Source organism: Lithobates pipiens, unplaced genomic scaffold, assembly GCF_037356315.1.
Source record: "Lithobates pipiens isolate NorthernLeopardFrog02 unplaced genomic scaffold, aLitPip1_a1.2 Scaffold_18, whole genome shotgun sequence".
Taxonomy (NCBI): domain Eukaryota; kingdom Metazoa; phylum Chordata; class Amphibia; order Anura; family Ranidae; genus Lithobates; species Lithobates pipiens.
In genome coordinates this window covers 460,332,926-460,351,048 of record NW_027507758.1, presented here as the reverse complement: position 1 = coordinate 460,351,048, position 18,123 = coordinate 460,332,926, and the positions used below count along the sequence as shown (strand labels likewise).

Below are 18,123 nucleotides of genomic sequence, written 5' to 3'. Positions count from 1 at the left end.
CCCCACCTACCTGGAGACGTGCTCAAAATGAGCGGACTTTTCTCCGGGTGGGAAAAGTCCGTTCATTTCGAAAGTACGGCGGGAAGATTGGAGTGCAAAACTACTTTCTAAGTCCGCCGTACTTTCGGGTAAAAAAAGTATGCTGGAGGCTACACACAGGGGGATTGTCCGGCGGACTTGAGTTTGCTGGACTTTTCCACCCGATTGTTTGATCGTGTGTACACGGCATTACAGCCTTATTCCAAAATGTATTTCATTATTTTCCTCAAAATTCTACAAACAATACCCCATAATGACATTGTGAAAGAAGTTTGCTTGAAATCTTTACAAATTTATAAAAAAAAAAAATCACACGTACATAAGTATTCACAAACCTTTGTTGAAGCACCTTTGGCACCAATTATAGCCTCAAGTCTTTTTAAGTATAATGCTACAAGCTTGACACACCTATTTTTGGGCAGTTTCTCTCATTCTTCTTTGCAGGACCTCTCAAGCTCCATCATGTTGGATGGAGAGCATCGGTGCACAGCCATTTTCAGATCTCTCCAGAGATGTTCAATCGGGTTCAAGTCTGGGCTCTGGCAAGGACATTCAAATAGTAGTTCCCCATAGCCACTCCTTATCTTAGCTGTGTGCTTAGGTCATTGTCCTGTTGGAAGATGAATCTTTGCCCCAGTCTTAGGTCCAGAGCGCTCTGGAGCATGTTTTCATCTAGGATGTCTCTGTACATTGCTGCATTCATCTTTCCCTCAATTTTAACTAGTATCCTAGTTCCTGACACTGAAAAACATCCCCACAGCATGATGCTGCCACCACCATGTTTCACTCTAGGGATGGTATTGTGAGGTGATGCGCGGTGCCTTGTTTCCTCCAGACATGACGCTTGCCATTCAGGCCAAAGAGTTCAATCTTTGTTTCATCAAACCAGGGTATCTTGTTTCTCATGGTCTGAGTACTTTAGGTGCCTTTTGGCAAACTCCACATGGGCTGTCATGTGCCTTTTACTAAGGAGTGGCTGTATCTGGCCACTCTACCATACAGGCCTGATTGGCGGAGTGCTGCAGAGATGATTGTTCTTCTGGAAGGTTCTCCTCTATCCACATAGAAATGCTGGAGCTCTGTCAGAGTGACCAAATGGTTCTTGGTCACCTCCCAGACTAAGGCCCTTCTGCCCCAATCGCTCAGTTAGGCCAGGTGGCCCGCTCAAGGAAGAGTCCTGGTGGATCCAAACTTCTTCCATTTACGGATGATGTAGGCCACTGTGCTCATTGGGCCCTTTAATTAGGCCACTGTGCTCATTGGGCCCTTTAATGCTGCAGGCATTTTTCTGTACCCTTCCCCAGATCTGTGCCTCGATACAATCCTGCCTCGGAGGTCAACAGACAATTCCTTGGACTTCATGGCTTGGTTTGTGCTTTGACATTCATTCTTAACTGTGGGACCGTAATAGACAAATGTGTGCCTTTCCAAATCATGTCCAATCAACTAAATTCACCACTGGTGGACTACAAGTTGTAGAAACATTTCAAGGATGATCAGTGGAAACAGGATGCACCTGAGCTTAATTTTGAGTGTCATGGCAAAGGTTGTGAATACTTATGTACATGGGATTTTTTTTAGTTTTTATTTTTAATACATTTTCAAAGATTTCAAACAAACTTCTTTCACGTTATCATTATGGAGTATTGTTTGTAGAATTTTGAGGAAAATAATTTAATCCATTTTGGAAAAGGGCTGCAACTTAACAAAATGTTGAAAAAGTGAAGCACCGTGAATACTTTCCGGATGCACTGTATGTAAACAAGGCAGATCGCAGTTCTGACAGAGGGGGAGGGATGAACTTTGTGCCCCTACAAAGCAGGGAATAAATTCCATCCATTCCCCCTTGTAAAAGCACCTCACATAGTATAGTAAAACACCGGTTAGCCACAGAGTTAACCTTTTGATCGCCCCTTCCCAGCCAGTGTCATTAGTACAGTGCAGTGCATATTTTTAGCACTGATCACCGTATTAGTGTCACTGGTTCCCAAAAAGTTTCAAAAGTGTCAGTTAGTGTTAGAAAGTCTGCCACAATATCGCAGTCCCACTATAAGTCGCTGACCACTGCCATTACTAGTAGTAAATAAATAAAAATATCCCAAAGTTTGTAGATGCTATAACTTTTGCGCAAATCAATCAATATATACTTATTGGGATTCGTTACTGAAAATATGTAGCAGACTACATATTGACCTAAATTTATGAAGAAATTTAATTTTTTTTAATTTTCTTTTACTGGATATGTTTTATAGCAGAAAGTACAAAATATAGTTGTTGTTTTTTTCCAAAATTGTCTTTTTTTGTTTTATAGTGCAAAAAATAAAAAATACAGAGGTGATCAAATACCATCAAAAGAAGGCTCTATTTGTGGGGGAAAAGGATAAAAAATGTAATGCATGACCACGCACTTGTCAGTTAAAGTAACACAGTGCAGTATCTCAAAAAATGGTCTGCTCATGAAGGGAGGTAAATGTTGCAGAGGTCAAATGGTTAAGAGGACACTTTGTTCATAATTCTGGAGTAGTTTTTGGGGTATCCCACGCAATTCCCAAACCCTTTCCAAGTAACCCCACCAATAGAAAAAAAAACACTCTTTGCAGCTATAACAGCTTCAACTCTTCTGGGAAGGCTGTCCACAAGATTTAAGAGTGTGTCTATGGAAATGTTTGACCATTCTTCCAGAAGCGCATTCGTGAGGTCAGGCACTGATGTGGATGAGAAAGCATGGCTTGCAGTTTCCACTCTAATTGATCCCAAAGCATTCTATCTGGTTAAGGTCAGGACTCTGTGCAGGCCAGTCAATTTCCTCTACCCCAAACTTGCTCATCCATGTCCTTGCTTTGTGCACTGGTACAAATAATTTTGGAGGGGGTATCATGGTGTGCGATTTGTTTTTCAGGGGTGGGCCTGGCCTCTTCGTTCTAGTGAAGGGAACTCTTAAGGCGTCAGTGTACCAAGACATTTTGGACAATTTCATGGGAACAGTTCCTTTCCTGTTCCAACATGACTGCACACCAGTGCACAAAGCAAGGTCCATAAAGACACGGATGAGCAAGTTTGAGGTGGAGGAACTTGATTGGTCTGCACAAAATCCTGACCTTAAAGCGGAGGTTTACACAGAAATTGAACCTCCACTTTTTGGAACCCCCCCCCTCCGGTGTCACATTTGGCACCATTCAAAGGGGGGGAGGGGTGCAGATACCTGTCTAAGACAGGTAGTTGCACCCACTTCCAGGCATAGACTCCCACAGGAGTCTACGCCTCTTCCTGTCACCCCGTGCTGTCTGCTGGGACACACAGGGGGCCCAGAGACAGCAGGGACCATTCGGATTGCGCAACGTGTGCTGTAGGGAACCGGGAAGTGAAGCCGCAAGGCTTCATTTCCTGATTCCCTCACCGAAGATGGCGGCGGCAGCATCCGAGGACTGAAGGACGGTTCGGCTGCAAGGCTTCATTTCCTGATTCCCTCACCGAAGATGGCGGCGGCAGCATCCGAGGACTGAAGGACGGTTCGGCCGCAAGGCTTCATTTCCTGATTCCCTCACCGAAGATGGCGGCGGCAGCATCCGAGGACTGAAGGACGGTTCGGGCTAGGGTGCCGACATCGCTGGACCCTGGGACAGGTGAGTGTCCTTATTTTGAAAGTCAGCAGCTGAAGTATTTGTAGCTGCTGACTTAAAAAAAAAAAATAATAATTTGCGGGACTCCTGCATTAACCTGATAGAACACCTTTGGGATGAATTAGTGCAGAGACTGCGGGCCAGGCCTTTTTGTCCAACATCAGTGCCTGACCTCACAAATACACTTCTGGAAGAATGGCCAAACATTCCCATTGACTCACTCCTAAACCTTGTGGATAGCCTTCCCAAGCCTTCCCAGAAGAGATGAAGCTGTTATAGCTGCAAAGGGTGGGCCAACTCAATATTGATCCCTACGGACTAAGACTGAGATGGCATTAAATTTCATGTGCGTGTAAAGGTAGATGCCCCAATACTTTTGACAATATACTGTATGTATCACTTCAGCTTCTTGATGTGGCATAGTTCGGACAATACCTCAATCCCCTAAACCTTGCAAAGAGGGAAACTTGCTCCATGCACACAGCTACTTCCATTGTGTCACAACCACCATGCAGCATGGCTGGAATACTCTGAATTGTCTAATTAAAAATTGTGAAGTCTGCTGAACCCAATTACTAGGCTTCTTACAACTTTCAAAATTCTGCTGACCACCCGTCGCATAGATCTTAGCACTTGTTCTCCACTGTATACAATCTTCTGTTTCCTCAATCCACCCACACAATCTCTATTTTGTTTCCACATGGGGGAGGGAATAGGAGATTACCACACGGGGCTTTGATTTGGTAAAGGCATTATTTCTGCCCACAAGTTGTTAGTCTCCTCAAACGCCCACAAACATAACTATAAGATCCTGACCAGATATTGCTGTTTTCCATTTGTGCTCAATAAAATGGACTCCTCTCTGCCTGAGACTAGCTGCTCTTCTGCAAAGGGGAACAATGCTAGGAGGTCTAGTACTATAATTAGACCTTGCGCTAATGTTTGTGGTGATACCTCACATGTGTGGTTTGAATACCGTTTAGATATGTGTGCGCGAATTACGTATACGTTTGCTTCTGCGCGTGAGCATGGAGGGATGGGGACGCCTTCATTTTTTTTTTTTCTTATTTATTTTACTTTTTATTTTTTACTTTTACACTGTCCCTTTTTCATTTTTTTTTATCACTTTTATTCCTATTACAAGGAATGTAATTTATAGGGAGATCAGGGTTAAAAAGACCCCAAATCTCTCTTTTAGCTTTTAAAGCAAAAGATCCCAAACATTTTTAGATTTTTTTGCTTTAAAAAAAAAAGAAAAAAGTTTACTTCCAGCCTGGACCAGAACTGATGTCATGACATCACTTTGGTCCTCCACGGCCATAGAGACGATCAAAGATTGCCTCCAGGACTAGCCAGCCACCACGTCATATCATTTCTCGGGCGAGCCAGCGGCAACAGTAAGCCCGAGAAACAACGGCAAGTGTTGGGATGCCACCTCCTGCCGCTTCGTTCCAGCGACTCATGAGTTGCTCGGAATACTTTCATAGGAAAGCTAGCCATCAGCTGTAAAAAAACAATACAGGGGTTATGGCTGATATGTTCAGCCATAATCCCAGTAAACCGTGTCAAAGCCGCAACATATATATATGTATTGCGGTCTTAAAGTGGTTAAAAATACTCCTTGTCTGACTGATCCTTATGCTTTGATATCCTGAAACACTGGACCAAAATAAGTATGAAATTCTAATTATTTTCTGATCAGTTACTCAGAAAGTAAGATCAGCAAGATAGGCCAGTAAAGCAGCCATTGACCTAGCATTTTCAGCAATGACAGCCCCCATATCTCTTTCAAGAGGTGTCCAGTTACCTTTGCTTAGAATAGATTAGTAGGCATTAACTGTAGTTGTCAGGACAAAGCAAATCACCTGTAATCTCTGAGCAAATTGGAAATAATATTAGTAAGTGCAAACACACATCACATGAAAAGGAATCTCATTGAAAGCTAGCTGAGAGAAACCTGACGTCATTCAGTTGAGCTAAGAACTAATACAAATAGGAATTTAATTCTCCCCGCCCTTTGCTTTTACATGCAGCCTGTTCGATTCACAAAAAAGTCACTCTCGGCTTCTATACGTAACAATCACTGCTGGTATTATTACGTCTCACCCTGGTGACTAACACCACTCCTGGGTATTTAAGAGGTAGCACAAAAGATTCACTCTACTCTAACCAGCTGCCCGAACCTGCTAGGATAAAGGCTGATCTCACCTACAAAGATGTGTTTTACCAAGTGTGCAAGATGTATCGGTTGTTTTCTGCTAGCTTTGGCAATCCTGTGCATTATAGCAAACATCTTATTGTTTTTTCCCAATGGAGAAACACAATGGGCCAGTTCAAACCAATTGACCAACTATGTGTGGTATTTCCATGGAATTGGAGGAGCTGGAATTGTTGTAAGTATACCATCATTCTGCTTTACCATTTCTAGTTAAATTAATTATAGCAAACATTTGAATGTCCTTGATGCACATTTTATTCTGTTACTTACAGTGTGTGCATAACATTTTCTTCATTTTATAAAGCTTTATGCCACGTACACACGACCGGATTTTCCGGCAGACTAGGTCCGACGGAATCAGTCCGTCGGACAATCCGATCGTGTGAGGGCTGATCCAGTTGTTTTTCACATAAAAAAAATCAGACGGACCTAGAAATAGAACATGTTTTCAAATCTGTCCGACGGACTCAATTTCTATTGGGAAAACCGTTTGTCTGTATGCTGGTCCGACGGACCAAATACGACGCAAGGGAAGCTATTAACTACTGGCTATCGCACTTCCTTTTTTAGTCCCATCTAACATCATCACGTTCAAAACTAACGGACTTTCAAATGGACTTAGTCCATTCATGTGTGGACAAGTCTGTTTGTTCGGAAGGTCCCTCGGATCTCCACCGAAAGTCCGCTGGGAAGACCGTCGGACCTAGACTGCCAGAAAGTCCGGTCGTGTGTACGCAGCATTAGACTAAATTCACTAACAATTTGCTGAGTTTTAAAATCTTTTCAAAAACAATATTTACTTTATTTAGTGAATGAGGTAAAGTTGTGCTGATTTCAATCCAATCTTGTACAATCACAAATATGTATTTTTTCTTATACGTGACAGAGTATTCTTTGCAAGTAACACATGATTGGGTTTTCATTTTGCTCTACCTCATTTTCTAAGGGATGGCATACATTATGAAATCTTATTTTCTTTAGGCCCCTTTTACACAGGCTGGATCCAGTTTTGATCATTGGAGTTCTGTCCGCTGATTCCTCGTTGAGCAGAGCAGCCAGGTGCCAGGTCCATGTCTTCTCTGCTTCTGCAGAGCAGACATGAACAGAGCCATCTCTGCTCTTGTTACATTGATGTAAACAGACCAGCTGTCCATTTACACTCGATTGCCATCCGATCCGGCCAGACGGAGGGGAACGGAATGACTTCTGTTTTTTTTTCTTTGCCAGACCCAGAGGTAGCCTGGTGTAAACGGACACAAGCCTGTTTACATCAGACTGTCCATAGGGGAAAATTGAGGGTCTGATCAGGTCTGGCTAAAAAACTGACAGCTTGACTCGATTAGACCTCTTGTGTAAAAAGGGGCCTTAACCAAGGGTTGAAGGAAAGAAAATTGATTGATTCCCCCATCAACACAGTCAGTGTTGGTGGGGGAATCCATCCAGCAGCACTAATGTGTTCTGCCAAGGCATAATGCAATGATCACTGCTGGCTGCTATAATAATTGTAACAAATAGGGATCTAGTTATAAATGTGTAAGATTCACCCATCTTTCACCAAAAAATTAACACATTTTTATAATGGATTAAATTGAAAAAATTTGTAAATCCTCTGTGAAATCTATTATTTTTCCCAATTATAACACTGAATAATGAATAAGTATGTATTCATTTAGCCACCATTTTTATTATAAAAGTACCAAAAAATCCACATTATGATGTTTCATGCTTTTTTGTGCGACTTCAGCTCTCTGTGTAGTAGTTTTATAGGTAAAACAAAATCATGGGTTAAAAAATTGACTGTTCTCAGAAGGACCTGTTCACAAACATAAGTTGTGTAGCCATGTATAAGAACATTTTCTACATGTTACCAATCAAGTCAATACATTTTTTTAAAAAAAGGCAATGCATCGAAAACACGTCAGCCCAACTCATGTTAACGTGTATTATGGCATGAAATACCATTGAGCATTTTTGATTTGTAGACTCTCTGGAAGATTGCATTCTCCAAAACAACATAAAGTAGTAATATCTTTTCACCTGTTAAGTCATAGTTGAGTCATAGAGTTACCATGACATTGTCCTGAGCTCTTATGCTGGTGCTTGTTGATAAAACTATATTCCCTAAATACTACTTTAGGCATAGAGTGTTTATTTATCCAGCCATCATTTGAACATTATGTTCCATGAGGGTGTAGTGACAGAAAGAAACATACAATTTACAATCTTCCCTAAACTGTAATTTAATATTGTACGTCTTCTGGGCCACACCAAGGACAGGAAAAAAATCTGTCATTATGCCAATGGTTCCAACTATTTGGATAGGCTGAATATGAGCATATTGCAGTAAGTAGCTTGATCAACACATAAACTCCATAGACACATAAACTCCATGTTTCATCAGGGCCACCACATGTAAACAAGCAGGATTTGGCCTGCGGGCCTTGAGTTTGACACATGTGCTCTAAGTAGACCCTCACTTTTTGTAGTTGTTGGCACATCTAAAAGAGGTTGTTGAGAAATTTTACAATGTTTGTGGTCAGCTTTAAGCTAGCCATACACTGTACATATTTTGGTTGGTTCCTGAGGAACTGGAAGAAATTTGTTGGCCCTCATGGCATTCCTTGATTGAAAAACTAAAGCAGCTGGGCAGAAAATTGTCAGTTGAAACAGAAGCTGCATCCAATAAGATGTATCCGCTGTTAAGCTATTTCGAAAAGCCAGCGGGGCTGTGAAATTACAATAGCCAAATTAGGATAGTCTTCCATGGGCACTGTTAGCGTGGATATAGGAATCTATTGCACACAGGCTGAACAAAAAAAAAGTTTAGATGTGTATGACCAGCTTTGGAATATATTTGGAGGGAGATCTGTCTCAAAGAATGATAGCTAGTGGTAGATCTGTCTTTTTTATTTTGACCACATTGCTAATCTTGCAAGTTTATGGAGTGTATTGCAACCCTTGGAAGGTTTGCTGGTCTGAGGGCATTTGGATCATGTCAGTATATCTGTTTGCTCTCTGAAGTCTGTGGGCAGCCTCTGAGAAGAAAAGATGATTGAACACATTTGAACAAATCCACATTGCAAGCGGATTTCTCTGTTTTTTCATTGGTTGAAAATGGATTTACATTTTATAGATTTTTGTTGTTCCCTTAAAGTAAATTTGTCATGAGAAAATTGTGAAGACTATGTTATTGTACTTCTTCTGGGGCAGTGATTCAGAAAATGGCATACCTGTGTAGCATTTTCAAGGGTCAGCAATGGAGACTTCCTAACTCAAAATGGGGAAGCTCCCAAAGAGTTCAATTATATGTGGTTGCAGTCCTCCTCGAACTTTCCCATCCAAGACTCAAGGATCCAGCTAGGTTGCCTCCCCCTTGTATTTATAGCTCACCACAAGGGGACAGAGCCAGGAACACTGGGAGATTTCAGCCTTAGCCCCTTCCTAACTTCTGGCCAGCCTAATAGCCTAGACTAGAACAGAATATCCACTACTATATGTGCTCCAATTTGGAAACTTAAAAACTATAGAGTTAAGATCACAGCATACAGAGGAGCCTTGACAAGGTACTGTGGCTTTCACATATATTTGCAAATGTGTGCAACTAAACACTCTGCCTTTGACTGTTCGATAGGGCGAATTTTTTTTTTTTTGCAGGCTAGCTGGTAGGTGTGATGGGGATTTTTTTGTTTGTAGAACTCACTAGAACATACTTTTATCAGTAAAACAGTGCAAAGCGACAACAAGAGGTAATGTGCACCCCAAAAATAAGCACCTGCCTACATGCCCCCTCCTACAGTATGTCTAGATATCATCACCCCATGATGCTTTCCAAGCCTGGGGGAAAGATAGACTGAAAAAGACTACTTGCTCACTTTGCTTTAATAGACATGTGCATTCGTTTTCGTCCAAATGCATTTTCGTCCGAATTTCAGGTATTTTTGTTATCGTCTGTCAAAAAAGCACAGAATCCGAAAAACAAAAGATCCGACATAAATAAATGCTTTATTTTCGTTTTCATTTTGACACAGTTCGATATAGATAGGAGATTCAACGTGACTCTGACAATAACAATCTGTATCTATTGAACTTGTATCATAACAGTCCATTCACACAGGGGCAACACAACTTCCAGCGTGACTTTGGGACACAACTTGGACACGACTTGAGTGTGAATCACAGCAGGACTTACAACACGACTTTAATAAAAAAAAAAATGGCATGGGTTCCCCTTCAAGAGCATACCAGGCCCTTCAGGTCTGGTATGGATATTAAGGGGAACCCCGCTCCAAAAAAAATGCTGTGGGGGTCCCCCCTCAAAATCCATACCAGGCCCTTCAGGTCTGGCATGGATTTTAAGGGGAACCTCCGCGCCAAAACAAAATGGAGTGGGCTCCCCCTCAAAATCCATACCAGACCCTTATCCGAGCATGCAACCTGGCAGACCGCAGGAAAAGAGGGGGGACGAGAGAGAGCGCCCCCCCTCCTGAATAGTACCAGGCCACATGCCCTCAACATTGGGAGGATGCTTTGGCACCTTGGCCCCATATTGATGAGGACAAGAGCCTCATCCCCACAACCCTGGCCGGTGGTTGTGGGGGTCTGAGGGCGGGGGGCTTATCGGAATCTGGAAGCCCCCTTTAACAAGGGGACCCCCAGATCCCGGCCTCCCCCCTGTGTGAAATGGTAAGGGGGTACTTTACCATTTCACCAAAAAAGTGACAAAGGTGTTAAAAAAGACAAGAGACGGTCTTTGACAAGTCCTTTATTAAAGTCTTCTTTCATCTTCTTCTGGTCTTCTTCCTTCTTCCTTTCTTCATCCTTCAGTTTCTTCCTCCATCTTCTTCTTCCTCTGATCCTCTTCTTCCTCCGATCCGCTTCTTCTTGCTCCAGTTTTCTCATCCGGCATCTTCCTCCACGGCGTCTTTTCTTCGTTCTCGGGCCGCTCCGCGCAATGGGAGGCTCCCGCTGTGTGACGCTTCTCTTCTTCTGACAGTTCTTATATAACGGACTCCGCCCCCCTCTGATGCATTAATTAATTATGTACAGTATACCAAATTCATTTGTTATTTTTGTTACAATTTCTTTCGTATTAGTTGAAAGTTGTTTATTTTTTTTTCTTGGGACATTTGGATAGATCCGAATGCCTGAAAGATTCAATATTCGGACAAATTTTGATTAGTTACGAAATTAATGGCACATGTCTACTATTCAGCTATCAGTCTTGCAAGGTGTATGGACCTGATTTAACAATTTAGTGTGTGGGTGACTTTGTGTGTCCACTGGCAGCCTTGCTGCCCTAGGTCACAGCTTGTATTTACTATGTAGAAATCCAGCCATGGTCATGTAATGTCCTTTCACTGATCTACTTTGTTTTGCATTTTATACCCTGTCTTTGTTTTATATGCTGCCAATGATTATATAAAATGTTACTTATGTGTATTATACAGTATTTTAGCATATCCTAAAACTTGGATTTGTTCTCATAGATGCTGCTTCCAGCTTTCGTGTTCATTGGCCTGGAACAAGAAGATTGCTGTGGATGTTGTGGCCATAGGACCTGTGGTAAAAGCTGCGCAGTAAGTGTGTTTAGGGCCATCTTAGAGATTTGTTGATGCTCACACTGTATTAAACACAAGAAATAATTATTAATACTCTATCTTTCAGATGCTGGGATCCATTGTGGCTGCATTAATCGGAATTGCCGGTGCTGGCTACTGCCTCATCATTTCTGCACTGGCCTTAGTAAGAGGACCAAGATGTAACACAAGTTCAGGGTGGAGATATCCCTTTGAAAATACTAATGGAAAGTATGTATCCATTTTTAGGGATAAAGTACATTATGGTAAATTTATCAAAGCCGGAGTAACCAGAATCTATAGCAGTTGTACATGGCAACTAATCAGCTTCTATCTTTAATTTTCAAAGCTTAAAGTGGAAGTAAACCCATTGATTTAATTGTTTCAAATTGATAATTGATCACATGTGCAGCATCATCATGGCAGTTGAAGATCAAACCAGGGCCAAGATGGTAGCTTCCTTGGCTGAAAATGATAGGAGGGTTTACTTCCACTTTAACTCAACAAGCTGAAGATGGAAGCTGATTGGTTGCCAGGCACAACTGCTCCAGATTCTGGCTGCACCACTTTTACCATCCACCTCCCCCCTCCCCAATTCATCATTATTCATAATGTATATTCATAATGTATACAATGTTAAATAACGGAAACATTTATCAACCTATTAACAAAGTATAAACAAAGCAGGTTTGCAGCACGTTAAAAAGAATGTAAGGCAGGCCATACATTGATCATTTTTATTTGTTTAACCAGCAGGTTCACAAAAAATAAATAAAAAATAGCTTGAGTCCCCAATCCACACACTAAATGTCAATGGGAGTATCACTCCTGCTGAGTTATTGTATTGTGACAGTGCCATCAGAATACACTGATCAGTGCAGCCAGTTATAGCCGACAGCGCTAATTGTTCAGGAAAAAAACAACAGGCTGGTTGTACAGAAGTCAATCACTAGATTGACTTCTGTATAACTAGTTTGCCATGGATTGAAATTTGGGTGATCCCTGCTGAATCAGCCATATTTTGGTCCATGCATGGCTGTCTTTAGGCTCTGGACTTTTTCCTGTCCAAGTCATCGACACCTGCTCACTTTTTCAGTAACCAAATAATGTCTATATTTGGAAGACAGTCTGCTGAAATTATGCCATGGAAACAGCCTCAGTTATTATAGTTCCTTGGAATGATCCTGAAACCTTCCTTGCCCCATTATGAAAATGTACTGAAAGTGTTTAGAAAAAGTCTAATACTAGCTGTTCAAAAATCAATTGAACCACCAGTGATTAGCAAGCCCACACCTGAAGATATGTGACAAAAGCTGGCTTGGTGGAGTAAACAGCACTCCAGTAATACTTTACTTACCCCTTGATCTAGCAGGCTCCTCCACCTGTGCAACCAGTCCCTTGAAGACCCTTCTATATAATTCCGGACTATGGTCGCACAATGATGCTATCAGGTACAATCCATAGCCCTGAATTGTATGCAAGGACAGCAAGGGTCCGCCCAGAAGCTGGAGTGGAGAAGTACCAGAGCTTGCTGGAGCAAGGAATAAAATAAGTGTTGCTCCTTATATTTCGCCCATTAGCATTGGCAAGCATTTAACTCATGCAGTACATGGGGGACCCACAGCAAGGGCAGTTTTTTTTTTCTTTATAATTCCATGAGTTGAGGTTTATCAAACCAAAAGGGGAAAGTTCATTGTTAAGGTTTATAAAGGTATTTATTTATTATAGGTACTTACATAGTGCCGTCAATTTACAGTGTTTTACATATTATATAGACTACATTCACATCAGGGCACACATACAGTATACCTTAAGCATATTGTACTTGGACAGCAGTATTTGATAACTATTACAATGTATAATTAAGAACATTTCCAACCTAACTAAAATTGTTGTATTGCAGCTATCTGACCGATTACAGCACATGGTCCCAATGCACAGAACCTAATAATGTTGTAGTGTGGAATGTCACTCTTTTCTCTATCCTGCTCGGCCTGTCTGGAATCCAGATCATTTTATGTTTAATTCAAGTCATCAATGGTATAATTGGTGGACTTTGTGGCGCTTGCTGTTGCAAACAGAATTCCCAGGTAATAAAAAAATTACAATTTTTATTGATATATTTTTGTGCAATATAATGTTTCAAATCTAAAGCTCTCTACCTAGCAAGTACATTTACTCTTACTGGAGTAGTCAAAGTGAATCCGACATATCCACCAAACTGTGTATACTAACAATACTGGTAAAGTGTAAACGCCTTGTGTTGCTTGCAATATCTTGTGCTTGGCTTCAGATCATCTCCTTTATGATGGGGTAGGACCATGCACCTCAATTTATCTTCAAGCTGAGATAATGTCCCACCTATAGAATTTGATCAAATATCAGTCAGAGACAGTTTTAAGGTGGAACATTACATACAACAGGGGTTCTTAAAGAGGAAGTAAAGGGAAAAAAAAAACACACCCTGCAAGGCAAAGGCATAATGAGCTAGTATGCATAGCATACTAGCTCGTTATGAATAACTTACCTGAGAGCGAAGCCCCCGAAGCAGTCCTCCGTCTTCCTCTGTCTGCCGTGTACAGCGGTGGCTGTCTTCGGGTAAATATCTCCTAAACCGTACAGGTTTAGGAGATATTTCTTGGACATACAGGTAAGCCTTAATCTAGGCTTACCTGTAGGTCAAAGTGGTTTGTAAGGGTTTACAACCACTTTAACCTGTGGCCAGTGGACCACACGTGGCTCTTGGAGCCCTCTGATGTGGCCCTCGACCTCAAAATGTATATGGGTGTTTTGGTGCACTTTCAGAAAGTGCACCACACTCGTAAGATATAATAGAAGTCTATGGAAAAGCACAGCTAACCCGCAGGAAAGCTGAAGGTGCACTGCGCTGCACCTATAGTGGGGGTAAACGGCAGCGAATAGGTGTGAAAAACAGCCAGGGGGCCTAGGACAGTAATAGCTCATTTGGATTTGCGGTTTGGTGGGCAGTAAAACTACTCAGCCGTCTGAGATGTGTTTTTAACCCCCTACACTATTGTAGCATCAGGGTGAAATCGTATTTCTCTTCTTCTCTCTCCCACTGGCATTAAGCGGCTGCAGGAGGAAAATGTTCATTATGCTATTCAAAATAGAAAAGTTGAATTTCCAAATCATTTCATTTCATCGTGACCCACCACCAGTTAACAAATCACTTAAGTGGCCCTCGCTCTTCAAAAGGTTGAGCACCCCTGACATAAAACATTGCGAGTGTAGAATTCTCAGATTCTATGTGTGAAAAATATGTTTATTATTGTGAACCCTCATTATCTGCCAAAGTGGACTATTTCTACTACATATATCCATAAAAAGCTGGGTAGTGTGGTTGTGCGTATTGATAACACGTAGAAGGGTAAGAATAAAGAAAGAGGAAGAAGCACCACTTTCTGTTATTCAACTGTCAAATGCTCAAGCCTCTAGTGGCCCCTTAGATTCTTGCATTTAAAAGTTAAATGAGAAAATGCAGGGTTATCTAATGAAGGTGCATCAACTCAATTTTAGTAACTTGTACACATGGTCGGAAATTCTAACGGAAAATGTCCGATTGGACCGTGTTGTCGGATAATCCGACCGTGTGTGGGCTCCATCTGACTTTTTCCATCGGAATGTCCGACCAACAAAGTTTGAGAGCTGGATATAAAATTTTCCGACAACATGATCCGATCGGACTTTGTCCGATCATTTGTAGAGAATTCCGATCGGACAAAGTGCCACGCATGCTCAGATCAAATTACGAGACCAAAGCTATTGGCTACTTGCCGCAACGTAGTCCCGTCGCTACGAACGAACGTCATCACGTTCTGAACGATCAGATTTTCCAAAAACTTTGTCCGACCGTGTGTATGCAACACCAGTTTCAGACAAAATCTGTCGGAAAAAATCCAACGGATTTTGTTGTCGGAATGTCCGACTGTGTGTACAAGGGCTTACTCTTAAATGCATTCCTTTGGACTTTTTATTTTGGCCAAAGGCAAATTTCCTTATATCTAGTAGGTTAACTATGAGGTTGTCTGAATCAGTTAGGAAGGAGAGAGCCCAGAGAGGTGCTGCTTGCTCTCTTGCACATCGCTGAATCGAGATTGGGCTCACATTAGTATAAGGGGGCTAATATAGAATGCATGAAGGTAAAAAAGTCTGCCTTTAGAACCTTTTTAAACAATAGTCCATGTACCACAGCTGCAGTTTCTACATCAAGCAAAATATCATGACTTTCCATTGCAGTAATATGCAGGGCCATCTTATCGCACAGGCACCCCTAGACACTGTTCAGGGGCCCCAGGTGCATAGGGGGTACCTGCAGTCCCCCCCTCCCCCCCCCCCAGCAATGTAATTGCATATGTTTTAAGCAGGTGATCAGTACAGTGGGTGGGGGAAATAACTAGATTCAATCTTTTGTGTTAACTCACTGTAGCAGCCAAAAGGCGACATTTCCTTGTCCCTCTTGCCTGCATTGAGCTTCTTCAGGGTGAGCCACAAAAGATTGATTTCAGCTATTTTCCCCACCTGCCACACTGATTACCATTGGATTCCCCCTCTGCTGCCTGGGCACCAGCCTCTGTCTCCTGTTCATTCATCTCCAGTGCAGCTGAGGCTGCAGAAGGGAACTGGGAATATCCTAAGTCCCTTTCTCTGTCTCAAAAATTAGATTTCAGGGGCTGTTTATATCCCTGTTATTTCATCAACAGCACTGTAAAAAAAATAAACTTTTTTTTTTTATTATTTTAATGTAAAAATGTTTTTTTTTTATTGTAAAAAAATCAGGCTAAAACTTCTAATCAGCCTATAAAGCCAAGCCCGATATATAGTATAATTTAGCCATACCCACTGTTTGCCTCAGTGCGCAGGTTAGTATCTCCTTGTTAGGGCCCCCAGAGCATTACTTTGCCCAGGGGCCCATGATGCTCTTAAGGTGATACTGAATATTTATCATCATTACACTTTCTTAGAAGACCTCAAGACTTGCATATAAGTTCCCTGTAAAATACATTGTAATGTGTTACGGCCACTTACAAAGCCACGAATGACAAATGTTTCTACATGCTGGCCTGGTGGACAGCACTGTGTGTCCTGTTGCTCCAATACCCACTCATATTGATTCTATCAGGTATTATTGGACAAAGGGGAGAATTTGAGAGCCCATGGGTTTGATTTACTAAAGGCAAATAGGCTTCTCACTGCGCCAGGAAATACTCACGTTGCTCACTTCCATCATCCAAACACTTGCAAGCAAAACTGCTGTTATTTATATCTTGCATGTGATTGAGTAGACTTTGTAAAGTAAATTTTCCCCAAAGTCACAAAGGGGAAAATTCCATTGAACAGCCATTTTCCCTGCAGTAAATCAATCCCAATGCATCACTCTTGATGCTTTTCACATTGATATCAGATTCGACAGAAAGCATGAGAGTTATTTTCTTGAATTTTAATTACTATACTTTTATTTTATTTTTTGCAGACATACCAATGCTGATGGTAACTTCCTGCTGATGTGGATATAAACAGAAGATGTGACATTTACCTTTAAATGTTCAACTTGTAAATTTTATTGTACAGAATTCAGTATTTAATAAGTGTGTTCCTTGGACATGTAAAATGTAAATTTTTATATTAAAATGATGAGCTGCCTGATAATGAAGCATATGCTGATGTTGACTTAATCTTGAAGTTACAAACTTTATTAAATAAGTAAAACTCCACGTTGTCACTTTAGAAAGCTAATGAATGTAGTGTTTAAAGTATTTATGAATTATTGCAACATTGTTAACCCAGCATATGTAGGATAGACTGGAAAGAGTTATTGTGATTTTATACTGTGAGTTATTAAACATGTATATCCTTCCTCCTGAGTATTCATTTTTTCTAAGTAACTGCTATATTAAAGCACAATGCCGGGCACTGCTGGCAAATTCAAGAAAAGCTTCAGCCTGTGCTATAAAAACAAATTATGATTATACTTTTTAAAATTCCCATTATAGGGGGTCCCTGTGTTGCGAACGGGTTAGGGACTGCCTGTTTGTTCCTAAGTTCGTAATTCGGACGCGCATGCGCAGAACGGCGTTTACCGATGTTTTCCAATGTTTTCTGACGTAGTTTTCTGATGTTTTCCGCTGTTTTCCTCTTTTTTCCAATGTGCCCGCCGGCGCCACCTGCTGTTCGTAAGTAGGAGTTGTTCGCAAGTCGGAGGTTCATAAATCGTGAACCCCCTGTATCCTTTGCATGCCAGCTGAAGTGTAATATTAAGCTAAAAGTTGGAGTCAGGGCCATCTTTAATATAGATTGGGCCCTAGGCAAAATTTTTCTTGCCCCCCCTCCATGCCATTTCTCTCTCCACCTACTCTGAGACATACAATAAATAGCAGCTAGACCTAAAATCAGTTTTCTGTATGAGATCAGGCAGCAATTGCGAATTGGTTGCCAGCAGTTACAGCATATCATTACTGCTTACTGACTAGTTGCTAGAGATTACAGCACACATTATGGCTCACTGATTAGTTGCTAGAGGGTACAGCACATCACCTGCTCCCAGCAGGGGTGCATGATATACATAGGAATGCCGCCTTTATTTACATATTAATGCCGCCAGCCGCAATTATTTACTTAGTATTGTCACCGCTATTTACATATGAATGCCGGT

The 18,123-nt window shown here is 41.5% G+C and overlaps 1 protein-coding gene across 1 annotated transcript; it reads left to right on the top strand.

The window, feature by feature from the left end:
• The first annotated feature begins 5,713 nt into the window (after positions 1 to 5,713).
• TM4SF1 (transmembrane 4 L six family member 1) lies at positions 5,714 to 17,328 on the top strand. Its single transcript, XM_077488267.1, has 5 exons — positions 5,714 to 6,052; positions 11,364 to 11,453; positions 11,542 to 11,684; positions 13,357 to 13,543; positions 16,945 to 17,328. The coding sequence occupies exons 1-5, from the start codon at positions 5,876 to 5,878 to the stop codon at positions 16,957 to 16,959; spliced, it is 612 nt and encodes a 203-aa protein (XP_077344393.1). The 5' UTR covers positions 5,714 to 5,875; the 3' UTR covers positions 16,960 to 17,328.
• Positions 17,329 to 18,123: the final 795 nt, after the last annotated feature.

What these genes read in the sequence shown, in the direction of transcription:
- TM4SF1 (XM_077488267.1), top strand. Translation starts at nt 5,876, where the DNA reads ATGTGTTTTACCAAGTGTGCAAGATGTATCGGTTGTTTTCTGCTAGCT. An exon ending in TTGGAGGAGCTGGAATTGTT is followed by an intron (nt 6,053 to 11,363) that starts GTAAGTATACCA and finishes TTGTTCTCATAG; the next exon opens with ATGCTGCTTCCAGCTTTCGT. An exon ending in CCTGTGGTAAAAGCTGCGCA is followed by an intron (nt 11,454 to 11,541) that starts GTAAGTGTGTTT and finishes TCTATCTTTCAG; the next exon opens with ATGCTGGGATCCATTGTGGC.